At 46.0% G+C, this 19268-nt stretch overlaps 1 protein-coding gene across 1 annotated transcript in view; it reads right to left on the bottom strand.

The window, feature by feature from the left end:
* Positions 1-19268, bottom strand: part of LOC138284002 (sulfotransferase 1B1-like) — a 408412-nt gene that overhangs the window by 157554 nt on the left and 231590 nt on the right. Inside the window, exon 3 of the mRNA XM_069222336.1 lies at positions 9012-9109. Within this exon, the coding sequence (XP_069078437.1) occupies positions 9012-9109 (98 nt within the window). The remainder of the gene's footprint in view (positions 1-9011; positions 9110-19268) is intronic.

Raw genomic sequence — 19268 nt, 5'->3', positions numbered from 1 at the left:
GTGGAGAGGGGGATGGATGAGGTCAAGACTTGCAAGGAGAAGCTTCTTAGGGGTGTTGGGATGGGATGTGGGAGGAGGAATGAGAGTGGAGGTTGAGGGAGTGGTTGAAGGAGGTGTATGTCTGCTGGACGTGGGTGCAGGGGCATGGACAGTGTGCATGTGTTAGGTGGATGGCTGTTGGGTGTCTGATTGCGTGCGTTTGTGTCAATTAGGAGGGAGGGCAGACAGGGTGGGATAGGACAAAGGACACGCATGGATCGGTATTGTGGAGGAGTCTGCTAGTGAGGTGTGTGTACTGCTTGATGTGGTGATGGTGGTGGTGGTTGTTGATGTAGTGCAAGCAGGTGTGAGGGCGGATGTGACTGTGAGGGAGGAGGAGCAGGGGGCGAAAGTTGAGACAGTGGATGTGGTTGTATGTGCAACTGTCTGTTGTTTGTGTGAGTGCATGTGGCCTGAAGTGTGCTGCCTGTGTTTGACTGTGCTACTCTTGTGTGATATTTTGTGTGCATGCTTGTCTGTATCTGTGCCTGGGATGGGTTGGGGTTGAGGAGACTGGGAAGTGGCAGTTTGAGGGGGGACGGTAGCAACAGGGACACTGGCTGCCATCAGAGAGGAGGCCAGAGCCTGAAACGATCTCTGTAGGCCACATCAACCCACAGTGGATGCCCTCCAGGTATGCATTGCATTGCTGCATCTGGGATGCCAGCCCATGAATGGCATTCACTATGGTTGACTGTCCTACAGAGATGGATCTCAGGAGGTCAATAGCCTCCTCGCTGAGGGCAGCAGGGCTGACTGGGGCAGGGCCCGAGGAGTAGGAGATGCCCACCCTCCTGGGTGAGCAGGCACGGGCAACTCAGTGGGGGGGCTACTGGAAGGGCAGTGCAGGTATGAGGGGTGGCGACTGTACCTGTAGCTGGGGTGCTTCCAGAGGCATCCACCACCACATGGGAGCCCCCATCGGAGGAGGAATCAGAGTCAGTGTTGTCACCTCCTGTCTCCGCCGCAGTGCTCCCCTTTCCCTCCGTTCCACTGGTCCCCACGGTGTCAGTGGACTCTGCCTCCTGGGTCCTGTGGGATGCAGTTCCCTCAGTTGCTGGTGCCCCTGCTCCTCCGCCAGATGATGCTAATGCACACATAGACAGGATGCCAGAAGAAAATAGGAGAGAGAGAGAAAGGGAGCAGTGGGTCAATGACAGCACCAACACCACAGAAGGCATACACATTAACATCACACACAGGGAACAGGATTGAGCACTATGCATTGCACTAGCATTCCATTGGCTAGGTACTACAGCAAGATGAAAGCCAACCACCACCAACTGCACCCCTCCTGGGACCCACTAAGCCCTGTCTGACCTGGAATGCCACCTAGCTGGATTACAAGATTTTGCTATACACCCATTTACCTTGAGCTGGGCCATGCAGCAATGTCTGAGCTGGCATTAAGGGGTACCCACTACCAAAACCCACCACCAGGATCCCATGCCAGCCAACAAAAATTGTTGTCACTTTCACTGTGCTCTCCACCTTGTGGCTGCTCTGCTGCCCTCAAGCGACCATCCAGCTCTGGGTAGGCCACCGCCAGTATGTGGGCCATCTGGGGGTCAGGTTCCGACGGGCACTCTGCAATCTTCTGGGCCCAGAGTCTCAGGTCCTCCCACCTTTTCCTGCAGTGGGTGCTCCGCCTGCTATAGACCCCCAGGGTCTGCACCTCCTTGGCAATGGCACGCCACAATCCCTTCTTCTGATGGGCGCTGACCTGCAGAGGTAATACAAACGGGAGGACGCCATTAAACATTCAATTCTGCCTGTCACACATATGGCCCAGAAATTACATTTTCATCTCCATTGGCACACACATCACCCAGAGCCCTGCATGTACACTACCACCAGACATACCCCACACCTTGTCAAATGCATCGTCCCCATGGTGGACTCACCTGTTGGTCTGGAGGCCCATACAGCTGTCCATACAGGGGTAGGACCACATCCACCAGGCGCTCTAATTCCTCAGACGTGAAGGCAGGGGCCCTTTCCCCGTCACACAGGCCATGGAAGGATCCAGACACAGGTTACAGCAGCACACACAGTGTAGGTGTTGTCCTGTGGAAATCAGGAACCAAGTGAGGTTATAGATAGAAAATGGCAGTCAAATCTGTGGTGGTGTACACTGTCAGCGCCGCCGGTGATCCTCATTGGATGCTGTAATCCATAGAGCCTATGTTAGCCAATGAGGAATAGCGCGGTGGTGCAAGACCGCCTTCAGCATTGAGGACGAATGCTGGCGGAGTTACATCACTTCCACCTGTTCATACTTACAGGACAGGCGGTCACCATTTCATGGTTGTGGACAAAAATCAGAAATTGGAAACTGCGTCACTGCTGTGAATTGTACATACATTGCCATTCACATTGTCTGATTACATACATGCTCAGTTGCACTGGGGTGGTGGCTCTATTGTTCAGTTTGTGTCACCCTTCTCACTCTTGTGTCCCTTAAATACCTACCACTGTGGAGGAATAAGAGGAGGAGGTAAGCCCACGTGTACAGACCCCTTGTGGACTTGTATACACTGGAGGAGAGGCACAGCTAATGACTGGAGAGGGCCACAATAACAGGGCTGTGTACTCAATTGGAGCCTGATCTGATATCAGCTATCCGTCATCCCACTGGGATCCCCCCTCTTCTGCGAGTTATATCAGTGCTCCATTTCCTGGCAACTGGTTCTCTCCAAGTGACAGTGGGCTTGGCAGCAGGAATGTCACAGCCAATGTTCTCAGTCGTGCTGGCAAGGGTTTTGTCTACCTTGCTCAAACATGTGCAGTTACATAGTTTTCCATAGTGGAAGATTCCGCAACTGTGAAGGGAGGATTCTATGCAATGGGACATATTCCTATTATTGGGTATAACACACATTGCATTTGTCCCACCACCCCCCCACCAAAGTGAACAGGTTTTCTGGAATCAGAAGAGTTTCCGCTCACTCAGTATGCAAATGGTGTGCCTGGCAGACCAGTACATCACCCACGGCACTGCCAAGTATCCTGGGTCGGTGCATGACGCCTTCGTCCTGAGGAATAGCAGCATCCCAAATGTGATGGCACAATTACAGAGGCACAGGGTGTGGCTAATAGGTGAGGCTGAGTCCCCACCCAAGGTATGTCAGTTTATGCCTTCTGGAGTCATCCCCCATACCATTGTGTAATGCTAATGTTTGTCCCTCAATTCTTGCAGGGGACTCTGGCTACCCAAACCTGTCGTGGCTCCTGACCCCTGTGAGGAAGGCCAGGACAGGGGCTGAGAATCGGGATAATGATGCACGTGGGCGAACCAGGCGGATCATAGAACGTACCTTTGGCCTCCTGAAGGCCAGGTTCAGATGCTTCCATCTGACAGGTGGATCCCTGTGCTACTCCCCTGAGAAGGTCTGACAGATAGTTGTAGTATGCTTCATGTTGCACAACCTGGCCCTCAGACGACATGTGCCTTATCTGCAGGAGGAGGAGATTGGAAATGCCCCTGTGGCAGCAGTGGACCCTGAAGACAGTGAGGAGGCAGAGGATGAGGATGTGGATAACGGAACATCAGTAATGCGGCAGTACTTCCAATGACACACAGGTAAGACAGTGGAACAGACCATTCCTCTAATTATTTATGTTTTCAGTGTGGCTGTAGCAGGATGGCAGTCACTTCCTTTGCATCTCAACTGACTGTCACCTATGCCTTCTCTGTTTGCAGTGTGCACTGATATGATGACTACAGACATCTACAGCTCATGATTTGTATACTATACCAAAGTTCATGTCAATGGCACAAGATGTAACTGTTAACATAATTGCATATTTTCATCATATAAAGCAGCATCACTCAAGTTGTGTCCAAGGGTGTTTATTGTAGTGCAATTAATAGAAGGAATAGTGCAATGGAATGGGGTGATGGTAGAGGTAAGTCCAGGGTATTGGTCCAGTCTGTTTGTAGCATAGGTACAGTGTTCAAGGGGCCATAGGAAGGGGAGCAATGGCAGTTCAAAGTGGACAGGGTGAGACAGTGGAACACAAGGGGGCATTCAGGAGGGTCTCATTTCCTGGTGGTAGTCTTGGTCTTGGCAAGTGTCTCTGGCATCTGACTGGGTCACCAGGAATGTTTGTTGGGTAGTTCACCTTCTGCAGGGAGAGGGGTGCTGGTGGCCTGGCCTATGGGTCCTAAGACAGGGCCTCCTGTCCACTAGCTGCAGCCGATGTGGTGGGCTGTTCAGTTGACTGGCTAGTGAAAGGGGCCCGCTGGTGTGCTGTACATTCCCTCATGATGTTGGCCACATCAGTCAGCACCCCTACTATGTAGACCATGGTAGTGTTGAGGGCCTGCAAAGCTTCCCTGATCTCCTGGTGGTGTACCTCGTGCAGCCACTTGTTCTCCTGCATGTTGTTAAGAATCAGACCCATCTTGTCCTGGGATTGTTGGTAAGTCCCCAGAACATTAGTGAGTGCCTCCTGGAGAATTGGTTCCCTGGGCCTGTCCTCCCCCTGGCGCACAGTTTTCCTCTGAGTGTCCCTGTCCCCCTGTACCTGTGTCCCCTGAATGGTGTGCCCACTGCCACTGACCCCAGGACCCTTATTGTCTTGGCTGTGAGGTGTAGACTGGAGCCCCTGTACAGGTGGGCACACTGCTGATTGATGTGTCCTGGGGACAGAGGTGTGGGGATGTTGGATGGGTGCTGTGATGTTGGATACTGAGGGGGTAGGCTATGTGGTGGACTGTGAGTGGGCTGGGGTGGCCAACTGACCAGTGGTCCCTGATGGGCCAGGTAGTTCATCCAGATCCAGAAGTCCAGAGTTACTGTCATCACTGGGGGCATCTTCTGTTGGGGGAACTCCTCACCGCTGGTATTAGTTGGGACACCTGTGGGGATGTAAGTGATGCATTATGCTTCATGTCTGTGACATATTGTACATCCCTAGCTTCCTCTATATCGTTGCTGTTGTCCTGCCACCTTTGTTTGTGTATGGTGATGTATTGTGGGATTGTTAGTTCTCCATGCTGTGCATGCTTTGGTGATGGGTGTACATGCAGGGCTGGGAGGGCTGCACATGCATTGGTATGGCATGCAGGGCCTGGCATTGGGGTTAGTCACGTGTAGGTGCACTGTGTGGGATGGAGTGGAGTGATGGGAGCCAGGGTGAGGGGGTGAGGTGGCATGCAGATATTGGGGGTGGTAAGTAGTAAATATTGACTCACCAGTGTCCAGTCCTCCAGTGAGTCCTTTAGGATGCAGGATTGCCAAGACTTGCTCCTTTCATGCTGTCAGCTGTGGGAGAGAAGGTGGGGATCCACCGCCAGTCCTCTGGATGGGGAGCTGGTGCCTAGCTGCCACAGAATGTACTTTCCCCCGTAGGTCGTTCCATCTCTTCCTGATGTCATCCCTTGTTCTTGGATGCTGTCCCACGGTGTTGACCCTGCCCACGATTTTCCGCCATAGCTCCATCTTCCTGGCAATGGAGATTTGCTGTACCTGTGCCCCAAACAGCTGTGGCTCTACCCGGATTATTTCCTCCAACATGACCTGCAACTCCTCATCTGTGAAACGGGGGTGCCTCAGTGGGGACATGGGTGTTGTGTGGTGTGTGTTGTGCAGAGGGTGTTGAGTAATGTGGTGGGGTGTGGGATGTGGGATGTGGTGTGCGTGGCAGATGAATGGGTGGTTGTGGTGTGTGTGTGTAGTTGTCTCTGTGATCTGCGTGGCTAGCTATTGCAGTCTTTTCGTGTTTGCAAAGGGTTGTGGGTAATGTTGGTGTGTGTTTTATAATGCTATGGGTGGGTGGATGTGGTGTGTGTATCAGTGTCAGGTGTGTGATTTTCGTTTTGGTCAATGTTGTGTTGTTTTGTATTCGGGTGGACATTCAGACCGCGCCGGTGTGTACTGCCAATGGTTTACCACCGTCGAATGTCCGCTGTGGTGATTTGTGGGTCATAGTGCGGTGGGCGTTCTTTTGTTGGTGTAACAGTATGGGTGTTCGTACTGACACTTTTACACTGATCTTTGGTCTGGCGTACATGTGTTTGTGGCTGTATCCTGTTGGTTAAGTGTGTGTGTGTCATAATATGGCGAACTAATGTTCGCCTCCGTGATGGTATGCTGGCGGACGTCACCACAGCGGTAAGCAGGATGTACCGCCAATGTTGTAATGAAGGCCAATATGTTTTATGACATTGTTGATGATATCACATATGACATCTCAAACTACATCATAGATTACATCACTGAACACATCATTGATGCTATTACTTATGAAATTAATGATGACATCCTCCAAGTATCTTATCTTATTTATGTGCACAGCACTATGTTATATCTACTATCTTTATTTAGAAATTTGGGTTTATATTATAATTTTAAAAAACGTTGTCACCAGAGTCCCCAAATATGCTGTATTCTGCTTAGTGTCTGTGCTCGCTAATTCCTTTAATTATGTAACTCCATGCAAAACGATCAGGAGCATAAAGGTCTAAAACTTTTAAAATTAAGGGCCATATTTATACTTTTTGACGCAAAACTGCGCTAACGCAGTTTTGCGCCAAAAAAATTAGCGCCATACAGGCGCCGTATTTATTGAATGACGTTAGCCGCCGGCGCCGTCTGGTGTGCGTTAAAAAAAAAGACGTACACCAGGCAGCGCCGGCGTAGGGGGAAAATGGCGTATGGGCGTCCACAAATGGTGCAAGTCAGGCTGAGGCAAAAAAATCGCCTCAACCCGATTTGCGCCATTTTTTTACGACGCCCAACCCCCATTGAAATGACTCCTGTCTTAGCAAAGACAGGAGTCATGCCCCCTTGCCCAATGGCCATGCCCAGGGGACTTCTGTCCCCTGGGCATGGTCATTGGGCATAGTGGCATGTAGGGGGGCACAAATCAGCCCCCCCTATGCCACAAAATAAAATCAAAAAAAATACTTACCTGAACTTACCTTAATGTCCCTGGGGTGGGTCCCTCCATCCTTGGGTGTCCTCCTGGGGTGGGCAAGGGTGACAGGGGGTGTCCCTGGGGGAAGGGGAGGGCACCTCTGGGCTCATTCTGAGCCCACAGGTCCCTTAACGCCTGCCCTGACCCAGGCGCTAAAATCCGGGGCTAATGCGGATTTTTTTGACCCGCCCACTCCTGGGCGTGATTTTTGCCCAGGAGCATAAATCCCACGCACATGCCTCGGAGTCAATTTTTTAGATGGGAACGCCTACCTTGCATATAATTAACGCAAAGTAGGTGTCCACGCTAAAAAATTACGCTAACTCCATGGACTTTGGTCTAAAGTATAAATATGGAGTTAGTTTTGCGTCGAAATTGCGTAAAAAAAAACGACGCAATTTCGGCGCAAACGGAGTATAAATATGCCCCTAAGTCCTTCTCTTAAAGGCGTCCACCACCATGAGCTGTCTAAAGAGTTTAAAGCTTGCAGTTGTGAAGTAGTATGATGTTATGTCGGTGGAAGACACAGACATTAGATAGCATCTCTCTGATCTTTATGCAATCTTCACATTCTGTTACAGATGGGCAACTGCTTATCAGATGACTATTACCCACTCCAAAGGAGTAGGATGGTAACCTTTCTTTTCATTCTGGATCATGTTGGTACTACAATTTGGGCATTTCACTGGATTTCTGTTCACCTGAGAATGTTCTTCAAATCTATAAGAAGTAAGGTTTCCCCTGCAATACATCATAAGTATATTGCAAGTCACCGATGACGATGAGATCCATAACTATATAGAGGAACGAGGCGAAGGCCAGGTTCCTTGATAAAGTTAAGGAACTCCGAGGAGACTTGCAATATTCCTATCATGTATGACAGGGGGTTCTTTATCCAATATCATGCATGATCACAGCATCACCTTTCTCACAAGCCATTTGAAACTTTGGTGCATAGCTCTTTCATATGACACAGAGAGCATGTTTGCAAACATGAGAAATAAAAATAGAACCTCTAGTGCAAAATTAAACACACCCAAAAGATGCTAGATATTTGTTGCAAAAAGATATTTGAAACAGTTCAATACAAGTCAGTTTAAAAAAAAATCTGCAATAGCTTTGAATGTTAGAAACACAGAACTTATCTAACTTTTCCATAATTATCTAAGGAGTGTAAAAAATAAATATGTTACTTCTGCTTCTCTCTGTAAACTAGAAAAGAGAGCAGAAGAAATCAAGGCAACTTTCATTTTCGTTGCTTTAAATAGCTGCTCCATGACCTGACCTGCCTTTTACCTCGGCTGTTGGCTCTGGTAGCAGGAATTGTGAATTTAGAACTCCAAAGTAATAACATATTGCAGTTGAGTTCCAAAGTATTTTTTTGGAATCGTCTGTTGTGTGTGTCACAAGTCACTGGTTATAAAGAAATATGAGATGGGAGTTTATCCAGGGATCACAGAACCTAATGTATTATTAGGTGATTACACTAAGGGATGCCTATTAACCCACCCCTGATTTTCTAGTACCCATTTTAAATGTGCCACATGTTTGTCTCTTTTCGAGGATCCCAAACTGTGAACAGTCATGTTCGGAGACAGCATATTTTCTGTAACAGTTCGCAGGGCTTTGAATACTCTCCCTACATATCTTTGTACCCAATCTACTTTGGTGAGTTTTTGAAATATTTGAAGACATGGGTCATTAACCAGAATCTTCTTTCCGGGAACTATATTTAGTATTTTATTGCCTGTTTTGTTTTTAGGTGGCGTATTTCTCTGTGCCAAGAAGTTTTGTAACTGCATACTTTATAAATTAATAGCATCATAATAACATGTCTGTTCCCCTTTGAGACTCAATTTGCTCAACAAAATGAATTTAACTAAAAATATAAGTGTTATTCCGAAACAACCAAATTATAATTTTATGTAAATGAAGATGTGCATAATTGTTTATTTTAAATCCCACCAAGAGATCTTGAATTTAAAGTAAGGGATTAAAACTGTGGCCACACCCAACATCGATATGGAGAGGCTACCTTGAAGCATTACCTTACACTTGTTCTCCCAGAAGGACTTTGGAAGGTGTGTTATGGGCAGATGAGTCCGTAGCAATCTGGGTGAAGGCATTTGAGAAATCAGTTCTGTACCTGCCAATCAGAGAGTTTAAAGGTTTAATATAACTGTGACATGAAAGAGGTGCAGCATGTACAGAATGATACCACTCAGCCTCCACCTACTGTTTATTCTCTTATTGATGTCCACTCATCCACTTAGAGTAGTACGACAAACTGTTAATGAAGTTCCATGACTAATATGGTAAGGCCAGATAAGGCCCACCTATTTTGACTCAGTAGTCCTGCTTGATTATCCTTGATGCCTTCAACCGTTATCGGGGCACTGGTCTTGATTCTGGAAGGCAAGTTTATATTTAACAAATGTGTAACATAATATTGTGATACAAAAATGTTGTAATGGAGAAATGCAGTCATCAAGATTGTAATTTTTCTCAGGTAAGTAATATCGTTGTTAAGAATATTGTTGTTGCTAGTATCGATTTCAATAATACATTATAAAAAATATTGTTTTTAACTATCTTAATGTGTTTTATTTCATACATTACTTTTATGTGCACTCCTTGTTTGTATAATTGTTATGAGAATGTTTAAATATAGTTTGTAATTTTGACATAATTTTTTATTTGTAATTGACTTGCTAACAGTGATTTATTGTGCTATGATGGGTTGATAGGTTTATAGGGCTATGGGTGGGAAGTTAATAAAGTAATAATTAATAATTAATTAGAAAGTTCTTATCAATAATTTAATTCATTATTCATTTTGTGGTGCTGCTGCCTATCTGAAGTATTGATCTGGGTTTTTCCTGTTCGAGCATTTGTCTGCGGGCTACGTGCCACCCCACTTGTGATCTGTCAACCAGTTGCTTCAGGTCTAGGTCACAGGGCTTGCTTGATCATGTTTTTGTGACTCAGGTTTGATGAGGAGGTCACATTAGGTGGAAGTGACAATAGTAATGCAAGTTCAATGTTATGCGCACAAGTATCATGGAGTACATTGACATTGTTTTTATCTGTATCAACAGAGTGCTGACCTTTCGCACACTACCACTGAAGATCAGTGGAAATATTGCTGTGTGCAGTGAGCTGTCTATCCCCCAATTATAGACTGCATCTTATTGATTTCAAATTCCTACATAGACTCCAAAACAAACCTAGGCATGCGTTGCTTTACTCCCCACACAGACTTCCTACACTTGGTGTGGAGCTATCCCGGTATTCAGAGCCTTTGGACAGCTACATTTGATACTATTGACACTATTGGTCACATAATTGAGAGATCACCGCTGCTAGTGCTGTTAGGTTTTGCTAAAATATTCCGGATGATGGTCGTAAACTGGTGGCGATGTTGCTTCTACTGGTCCAACGATGGGTAACAAAGCACTGGGGCAGACGACATCTCCCACTTAAGTCACATTGGTTACATGGTGCTGCCCATTGTCAGGAACAATTGCAGGCCTACTGGAAGCTGATGCCTGCTGCGTCTCAACCCTTCTGACTCTATACCTGGGCAGGCACACTGCGGATTAATTGACAAATTCTACTTTGACTGACAAAGATTACTGAATATTATCGTAAAGGCTTTAGATATATGATGTGTATATGCCCCTCTATTTTGCAACATTACCTCTAATACCAACCGTAATGCACTGATAATTCCTGGAACTGCATGATAGAAGGTCCTGGCAGATATCACCAGCTCATGTTGTCTCTGAACTCACTTTAGTAATGTATGTGTTTGTTGTTGCTATGCAAACTTCAATAAATAAATATATAAAAATGTGTATCTGATGGAGATGTAGGGTTTGTCTGTAGATCGAGGATTCTCCCAAATCCATCTTTGTATTATCATGTATTATCATGGAGTAGCTCTCTTTTTAACAAACGTTATGGCTTTTCTTGAAGATTGGAATGATTTCCGAGGTGGCTTCTACCTGCAGAGATAAGCCTGCAAACAAATAAAGTTCCAGTGTAGATCTATATGCAAATGGCGTTACAAACTTCAACTAACACATCAGAGGTGTACATCAGGGGTGTACCCATAAACATCCATCACTTCAAGATATGAAAGTCAACTACATCTTCTTTTTTTTAACTAAGTTAGGGGACTGCATTCTCCTGAGCTCTGGTTTTTCTCTTGTCTTTCTCCTTAATGTAAAAGAATGCCTGTGCAAAAGTGGTGGATCTGGGCCATTCAAGTACTGGCCCACTTGGTTGCCAGTATGCCGGCTTGACCAGAATAACATTGGGAATTAGCAGTAAGTTGTTAACTGTGAGCACTTTATATTGTCAGATCCTCCCTTGAAGACGTGGCTCCAGGCTTGTCCACAAAAAGAGATTATGTGTTACAGACAAAGTGGCCCCTAGAGTGGGAGGACATGTGATTGTAGCCCTGGATCTTTTATTCCAATAGTCATGACATTGGAATGTTGTGAGGTTTTCAATTCCCACGGAGTCCAGCTAAATGGGTTTGGTTGACCCTCCATATATGACAATGCCCCAATTGTTAGGAAGGCAAATACATAATGAGGGTGACACTTATCAATACAAGCATGAGGAAAAAATGAGAAATTATGTTATTTCTCTTTGTTGCGCCTCCCTTACGCCTCCCCTTGGGTGCTGTAGGCTTTTGACGCATTCCCGGGTTTACAAAACCTTTTAAATCAGAGAATATTTCAAATGTCATGGGTGTTACATGGGAACATCTACTGTAAAACCCAAGGCACGCCTCCATGTTGCATGGTGAGGCAATGCAGCGACTTGTGCTGCACTGCCTCAGTCCTTATATATAAGCCTATGAAAAGTCATGCAGGGTGGCTTTAAATGGCCTTGGAAATATGGCCCTGCAGTGTGCACCACCAGACCATCACTAAAAGTGACGTTGCTGCAGCACATTGGGCCTACATATGACCCTTGTTTCTTTGCTGCTTTTCACTAACTGGTTACTCCGAAAATATCTTATGGGTGCAGTCGCCATCTTTCAGTGCCCTGATTTCCCTATGGGCGACAGTGCACTTTAAAAGAGTACTATCATAGCACACAACCCTGTGTTTGGTCACAATATTTATCTTCAAGGACACCTGCTCACTTTTACTCATGAAATGGATGCCCTGCCCGATAAGCTATTCAAAGGTAATTAAAAATAAATAAAAACAACAGCAAACCTTCAGTGGCACTATATGCCTTCAGATGAAGATATCATGAATTGAGCTTAGTAATGAGACAGGTGGAAAACAACTGTTCCTAAAAATAAAACAACATAAAAACGAAAACCCAAAAAGCACAATGGGCTTCAATTAGATAGGAATAACAGATTCCCCCTAAGCAATTACTATTTGTGAAGCTAATTCACAAGTCACTTGTGTTAATGCAAATATCTTGATTAGAAATTATTAATGAATGTTTATGTATTTTGAATAATGAAAAATTTTGAAAATGACTAATGTAGAAAAATAATGTGTACGTTTGAAATTGTGATCGCTGGGAGTCATCAGAAAGAGTCACAAATTACATTAAAAGAGCAACTAACATATGCGAAATATTGAAAATGTATTAAAATAATGTGGTAGTATGTAATATTGAGAGATGCAACTTATGATTTGCATTATATTGTAGAGCTTAACTTTGGCAAAGTCGTGGCCTAGTTTTGCCAGGCCTCGTGCAGAAGCTGAATATTAACGTTCAATGTATGACACTGACGGGCTGAATTAACCGTGAACTGCTCATTCTTAAATAAAAACTGTTTAGTTGAAACCTTTGCATGAACCAACGGACAGGAGATGATGGAACAAAATGTAGCGAAAACTGTGTGAAGCATTCGGAGTGTACTTTCCCAGGACTTGAACAATGAAGACTCTGACTGAAGAAGACGACGCAACATTTTGATACCTTATGAGCCGGATGATGAGAACATCGTACAGTGAACCAATCGACAACCTGAGAACTGTGTAATATTATAATTCAGAGATTTGAAAAATTAAGACTATTGGATAGTCATAACTGGTGAATAATTGACCAATCAGGAATTGGGAGATAGTCTGGATAACTTTGATATAACAACATGACAGAGGAAAAAGATTTCAGACCTTATTCTGAAATTGATGCGATATTGGGGAGAAGAGAGACGAGATTCTGTTATTTGGATCATACTCTCTAAGAGGAGAGCCTGATACGATGCTGATCGATTGATTACCTGAAGACGAGCTTTGTTGCTGATCCATCCCGAGGATAGGAAGCTATGGCAATATGAGTGAATTACCTTTTTGTGCCTTTTCTTTTTAGGTACCAACTGCGCTGCTAAATAGTTTTTCTGTAGTTAGATGTTTTTCCAAAAACTGTTTTCGCATGACGTCCCACATGCTAATGCTAATCTGGGTTAGATGAGGTTGTTACCATATGACATTGACAACCACTGAGACAAATTATTGATTGACTGAATTGCTGAACTCTGCTGCTTATGTTGACTTATTCACCTTTGATTTATTTGTTGACTTATGCTAATGCTTTAGAATTCATTCTGGTGCAAGTTTTGATTAGGTTCTGTCATTGGCGGTTACTAATGAATTAATGAAGAATTACTTGAATTGAATAAAGTCTGAACTGTTTCCTTGACTTAGTATTGTAACTAATAGGGAATACAATTACTAAACGTATATTGAGTTGTAGTTATTTATGGCTGAAGGGTCATGGTGTTTATTAACTACTGATTAATGATTAGGTTAATGATTATTGATTTTTATGTATGAATTATTGAGAAACATTGGTCACACCGTAGCTAGGATACTCCATGAGAATCAAAAGGTTCATCGACCTATGCATGTCCCCTTGTAAGTTTACCTATTAAGGACCAGGCACGCTAACACTTGCAAAGCAGAGTTCCAGAAACTGCACAGATTAGGTTAAAACAGAAAAAAACACAGAAACAGTCATAAGCTAAAAAAGATATGCCTGACAACAGACTTATTTCCATTCTCCACTGAACCCTGATCTGGCTTCGTTTAACTGTTCATGTCCTCTGCCCTACTGTTGTAACTGTCTCTTGTGTTAACTCCTGTACAGACACTGATGCAAACGTCCTAGCTTAACTACTAATAATATAACCCACTGTAACTCTGCATCCTGTGTGTTGTAAAGCGCTCTGATGCCTTCAGGTTTTTTTCGCTCTATATAAAATTGCAAATACATTTGAAGACATGGAATGTTGAAAGGGTGGCACTTGGACCTGGTGGCTGAAGGAGATGTAGGTTATAGCTGTGATACTAAATAGTCTATGTTTAACTCTACATAGAAAGAACATTATTCAGCAGACATCATGTACTGCACGTTAGAGTTGGTAGAAAAAAAGTGATACATTAAATAGATAGGGAATATGCAAGTAGGATGCTGGGGAGTTGTGAACACTCTTGCCCCAAAATAGTTCACACTGTTTAAAGAGCCAGTGTTTTAGCAAGCCTGTTCTGGCTGGTTGAGGCAAGACCCTTTCCAAGCAGAGCCCACCACTCCAATCAAGAGTAGGTGATTACACTTGCTGTATAACCTGTGCTCACTCTTGGGTAGCTTGGCACAGAGCAGTCAGACTTATCACTGAGGCAATGTGCAAAACAAAGACACAGCACTTCCCTGCCACAACCATGCTACAAGGCACAAAGGAGAGTGCATGTATAAAAGGATTGAATTCAGCACACATATTGTCAACCCAGTATGACTATAATGTAACTTTGGGCCCATGCCTCAATTAGCAATAGAAGTCACAATATGAAGCCCAGCTGTGTTAAACATTACTGTATGTATGTACACATGAGGAAAACAGTACATTCCTTCTCCACACCCACATAACGTGCCAAATATGGTCAGCCTACGACGACCCTAGAATTCCCCACAATCAGTGTGACACATAAATTCAGTGAACACCCTGATTCCTAATGTTAGCAACAAAATGTACATACAAGGCTTAAAACACTTTTGTGTATCGCTTCAGGGAAACTGCACTACTAAGACATAATGCAAACTGTCAGAAATCCCTGACAGGATAAACATGACCAGGAGCACCACAATATTGCATTCGCATTCACCCGCACTTACTCCAGTAAAAACATCCACTCTGCTCCGTTTTGTGGACCCACAGGTATTAGTTGGCGTGTGCACACACTCACTCATACACACTCGTTCCAGGCACCCTAATGGGTGCCCTGATATACGAATAGTAGATGCCACTGTATTTGCAAGATCCTGTGCCCCAAACTTCCCTTCACCCACCAACCAGCTTTGCTCACCTGCCCCTCCACGAACTAAAGATTACATCAACTTTTTCCCTGTTTACTGGGCCGCTCACAGATAAGTCACAAGTCTCAGGGTTCCAGGGTCAAGGTGGAAAAAGGAAATACAACAGCTGGTAAAGAATTAAGGAGGAGACATTCGGGCTCCCCACAGGAGGTCCACTCAGAGGTCTGAAAAACACAGGTGGAAGGTCACTGGGGCTGCCGTTAGACACCGAGTTGCCCAGCCAGACAGTTAAATGGTGCCAAATAACTACCAATTTCAGCACCTCCAGAATGGAGAGGCACCATCAGGGCTTGTGGACGTGAGTCTCTCTTGACACTTCCAGTTTGCACACAACAAGTTACCAGCCTGGCACCTCCTGTACCAGGAGATGCCGTGTGTGGGGCATGAAGGCTCAAGTGACCCCAGGCAGTAACAATCACATGTGAAAAGTGCTCAGTGATGTACCCCCACAAAAAGGAGGCACACCATCAGGGGTGTTCACCCTGACCGTTTGTTCATTCGTAGCCAATTTCTAAGAGGAAAGAGGCATAAGTCTAGTGCATGATGAATTGAACTGCGGACACTCCCAGACTCTCCCACAAAGGGTGTAAATCCCGCACCCCTCTGGGAGGCACAAAGTCTAGCACATTGACTTGAGTCGCACTCACCCATCAAGTCACACGCAGAACTTGGTTTCCGTACCTCTCTGAAATTAAGGCACACCGTCTAGCACATGAGGACTTGTAGCGGCACTGACTCCCCGATCACACAATTTAACACAAGTTTAGCCATGTCATACGTGGCCAAGTACAGCACAACTCAGGTTGCACCCCACCTCTGACAGTTACAACCAATGAATACGGCACTGCACACAATGAGCATCAAAAACCTCCTAAGAGGGACTTGCATCGATGACCGGTAATGTCTGGAGAGCAGTGCCCTCTTCTGGGTCCACATCCTATGCTGGACTTCACCTGGCAGATGCGGTTTTAGCATGACCTAACTATTTTGTATGAAGGCTAGACTTTCCTGGTGCTGAGCTTGCAAAAGCCTGCCCGCACTTAAGGTGAGTGGCCCTTTATCATGGGGCCCACTGCACGCCGAAATGTCTTGTTGGTGTGAACAGGATAACCTAGAGCGGGACCCAGTGAGGACCGCTATTGTCAAAATCATCCTAGAGAAAAGTGAAAAAATTTGCTGCACCACTACCTCTACGTGTCAGGCCTAACATGCTTCACCCCCAGCTGAAAGTGGGAGGGTGGGGTTCTACCCAGTATGTAGGTAGTCCTCTTCACTAGGGGGGGAAACTCTAAATAGATCATCCGCCAGGAGTGGTTCACGTCCGGGAGGTGCTCCACCCTGAAGTTAATTCCATGTAAGGATATGGACCACCTCAACAGTTTCGGGTTCCCACCCTTCACCTGAGGGGCCTATGGTCTGTTTGGAGCAAGAAGTGAGTACCAAACAAATACAGACTAAACTTCTTGAGGGCCCAGACTACCGCAAATGCCTCTCTTTTAATGACACTTCTTAGCTGTTCCCGCTGGAGCAGTCGCCAGGATATAAAAGCAACCAGCTGGTCGAGGCCTTTGCTGTATAACTGAGAAAGGACTGCCCCTATGCCATGCTCAGAGGTGTCCATTTGAACTATAAACTCCCAGGAATAGTTAGATGCCTGAAGCACTGGTGTCATGCAGATGGCCTTCTAAAGAGTGTCAAAGGCATCTTAGCAGGCCTTGGTTCAGATCAAGTTCTGAGGCTGCTTCGCTGAGGTCAAGGGGGGTCAAAATAGTACCCTAATCCTTGATGAACCTCTGGTAGTAACCAGCGAGACCCAGAAAGGCTCTAATGCCAATCTAATGCTCAACCTATCTATCAACACATCAGCCCATGGGATTTATTTGGGCATCCATCGGGTAACCGAGTTCAGCCCCTATAATCCACACAGAACCTTAGTTCAGGTATGGTACCCACTAGGTGGGTTTTGGTACCACTACCACTGGGTTGGACCAGGTGCTGCTAGAGGGTTCCATGAACCTAATCTCTGGCATCTTAGATGCCTTCACCTGGGTGCTGTCCCTCCCTCATCTGACAACCTATAAGATTTGCTCTTGACAGAGAGGTTGTTGCCGGTGTCCACCTCATTGGTACACAGATGGGTAGTCCATGACTAGTCCCAGGGTTAAGTGAGAACAGCAATGAGAACTGCTCCAACACTCAGCAACCCTTCTGCTGATAGGGAGTAAGGGTGAGAGGACAGGATTACTCCCTCCACCGTCCCATCCCTCTTTGCAGAGGTTAGGAGGTCAGGAAGCAGTTCACTCTTCTCATTTTCTACTCCATCCAACACCATGTGTGTGGTGAACTTGGACCTATCAAAGTGGGGATTGAGGCGATTTATGTTGAGTACCCAAAGATGCTGCCACAGGGTCTTTAGATCCACAAGATAGGAGGTCTCACCCTTCCTTTCTGACACCTCACAAGGCCCGGACCATTGGTCCTGGAGATCCCCTAGCACCAAAGCCTCCATCACCCACACTTTCTGTGCAGGTGTCAACTCCAACAGGGTGGCATTCCTATTGTACCAAACCTTCATGACGTCCTGGCTGGCTGGCTTCTAATTGCAGGAGGCTTGCTTCCACCACTTGGCCATGTGGCTCCAGAAGGCCAGCATGTTGCTTACTACATCCCTGGGTGTCCCCTTTGGAGACTGCTCTCAATCCTCCTTGACCAAACTCAGAGGTCCCTTAACCAGGAGCCCCAAGAGAAATTTGGAGCGGCTAAATCCCACTCCCTTCTGGGGGCCCTCCCAGTATGCAAACAACAGACATGGTAAGAGGATGTCCCACCTTCTCTGCAGGCCCTTCGTGAGCCTCTAATGCCTTTTAGGGTCTTGCTGAACCTCTCCACAACACTGCTGGCTTGAGGGTGTTAAGGAGTGGTGAGCTTATAGGACATCCCACACTCCTTCCACATGGCTTGCATTCAAGCCGACAGGAAGTTTGTGCCCCTGTTAGACAATACCTCCTTGGGGAATTCCACTCGGGTAAAAATCCCCATCAGGGTCCTCACCACTGCCAGTGCAGTAGTGGTCAACAGAGGGATCACCTCTGGTTACCTATTGGCATGATCCACCAGAACTAGGATCAATCAGTGTCCCCCAGCCATCTGGGGATCTATAGGCCCAACTATGCCGATGTCCATTCTTTCAAATTGGGTGTCAATGACGGGTAAGGGGTGAAGAGGTGTCTTGAGCTCCCCCCCCCCTGCTTTGCCACTATCCTGGCAGATTACACAGCTCTTGCAGAATGCATTCGAAAACACCCAGAGTCAGGGCCAATAAAAGTGAGAGGCAAGCTGACCAAAAGACTTATCCAGGCCCAAATGTCCTGGGCCAGTTCCAGTAGAAAGGCCAGATAACAATGGGGGACTACTAGGGCCTTTAGATCCCCCAGTCCAGGAGTCTTAGGCTCACTATACAGCAGATGATCCTCGCAGTTGAGTCCTAGAAGTATCACTAGCTGCTTGGGCTCCGACTTACCACCTCAGGCCATCGAAGGTGGAGTACTCTTTCTGTGACCTACACAACTCCTCCCTGGTGAGTCACACTTTCTCTTGCCACTCATCAATCTCCAACAGGATCAGTCGACGCAGGGGCAGCCTCTGCTCATCCCCTGCCCATCTCATCAGAGGTACATTCAGAGACAGGTTTCTCCCGTCCTCGTCTTCTCCCCTTCTTAGCAAGGGGCGGGCCATTAATCCAGACTCCAGCCCCTTCTGGCTCCCTTCTTGGGTAGCCATGAATCATGTGGTAACACAGTCGGGCAACCCCAACATTTCCACATGAGCCCAGAGCTCCACTTCCCTCCAGACAGTGTTGTGTTGGCTCTCATTGTACCAATGAGGCTGCTGGATTTGGACAGCAACATCACCTGAATTGTGGGGATATGAGTCCAATCCCATACCATGTG

Source organism: Pleurodeles waltl, chromosome 3_1 (assembly GCF_031143425.1).
Source record: "Pleurodeles waltl isolate 20211129_DDA chromosome 3_1, aPleWal1.hap1.20221129, whole genome shotgun sequence".
Classification (NCBI taxonomy): domain Eukaryota; kingdom Metazoa; phylum Chordata; class Amphibia; order Caudata; family Salamandridae; genus Pleurodeles; species Pleurodeles waltl.
Note: the sequence above shows the minus strand (reverse complement) of the source record. Positions and strands in the feature narration are given on the sequence as shown.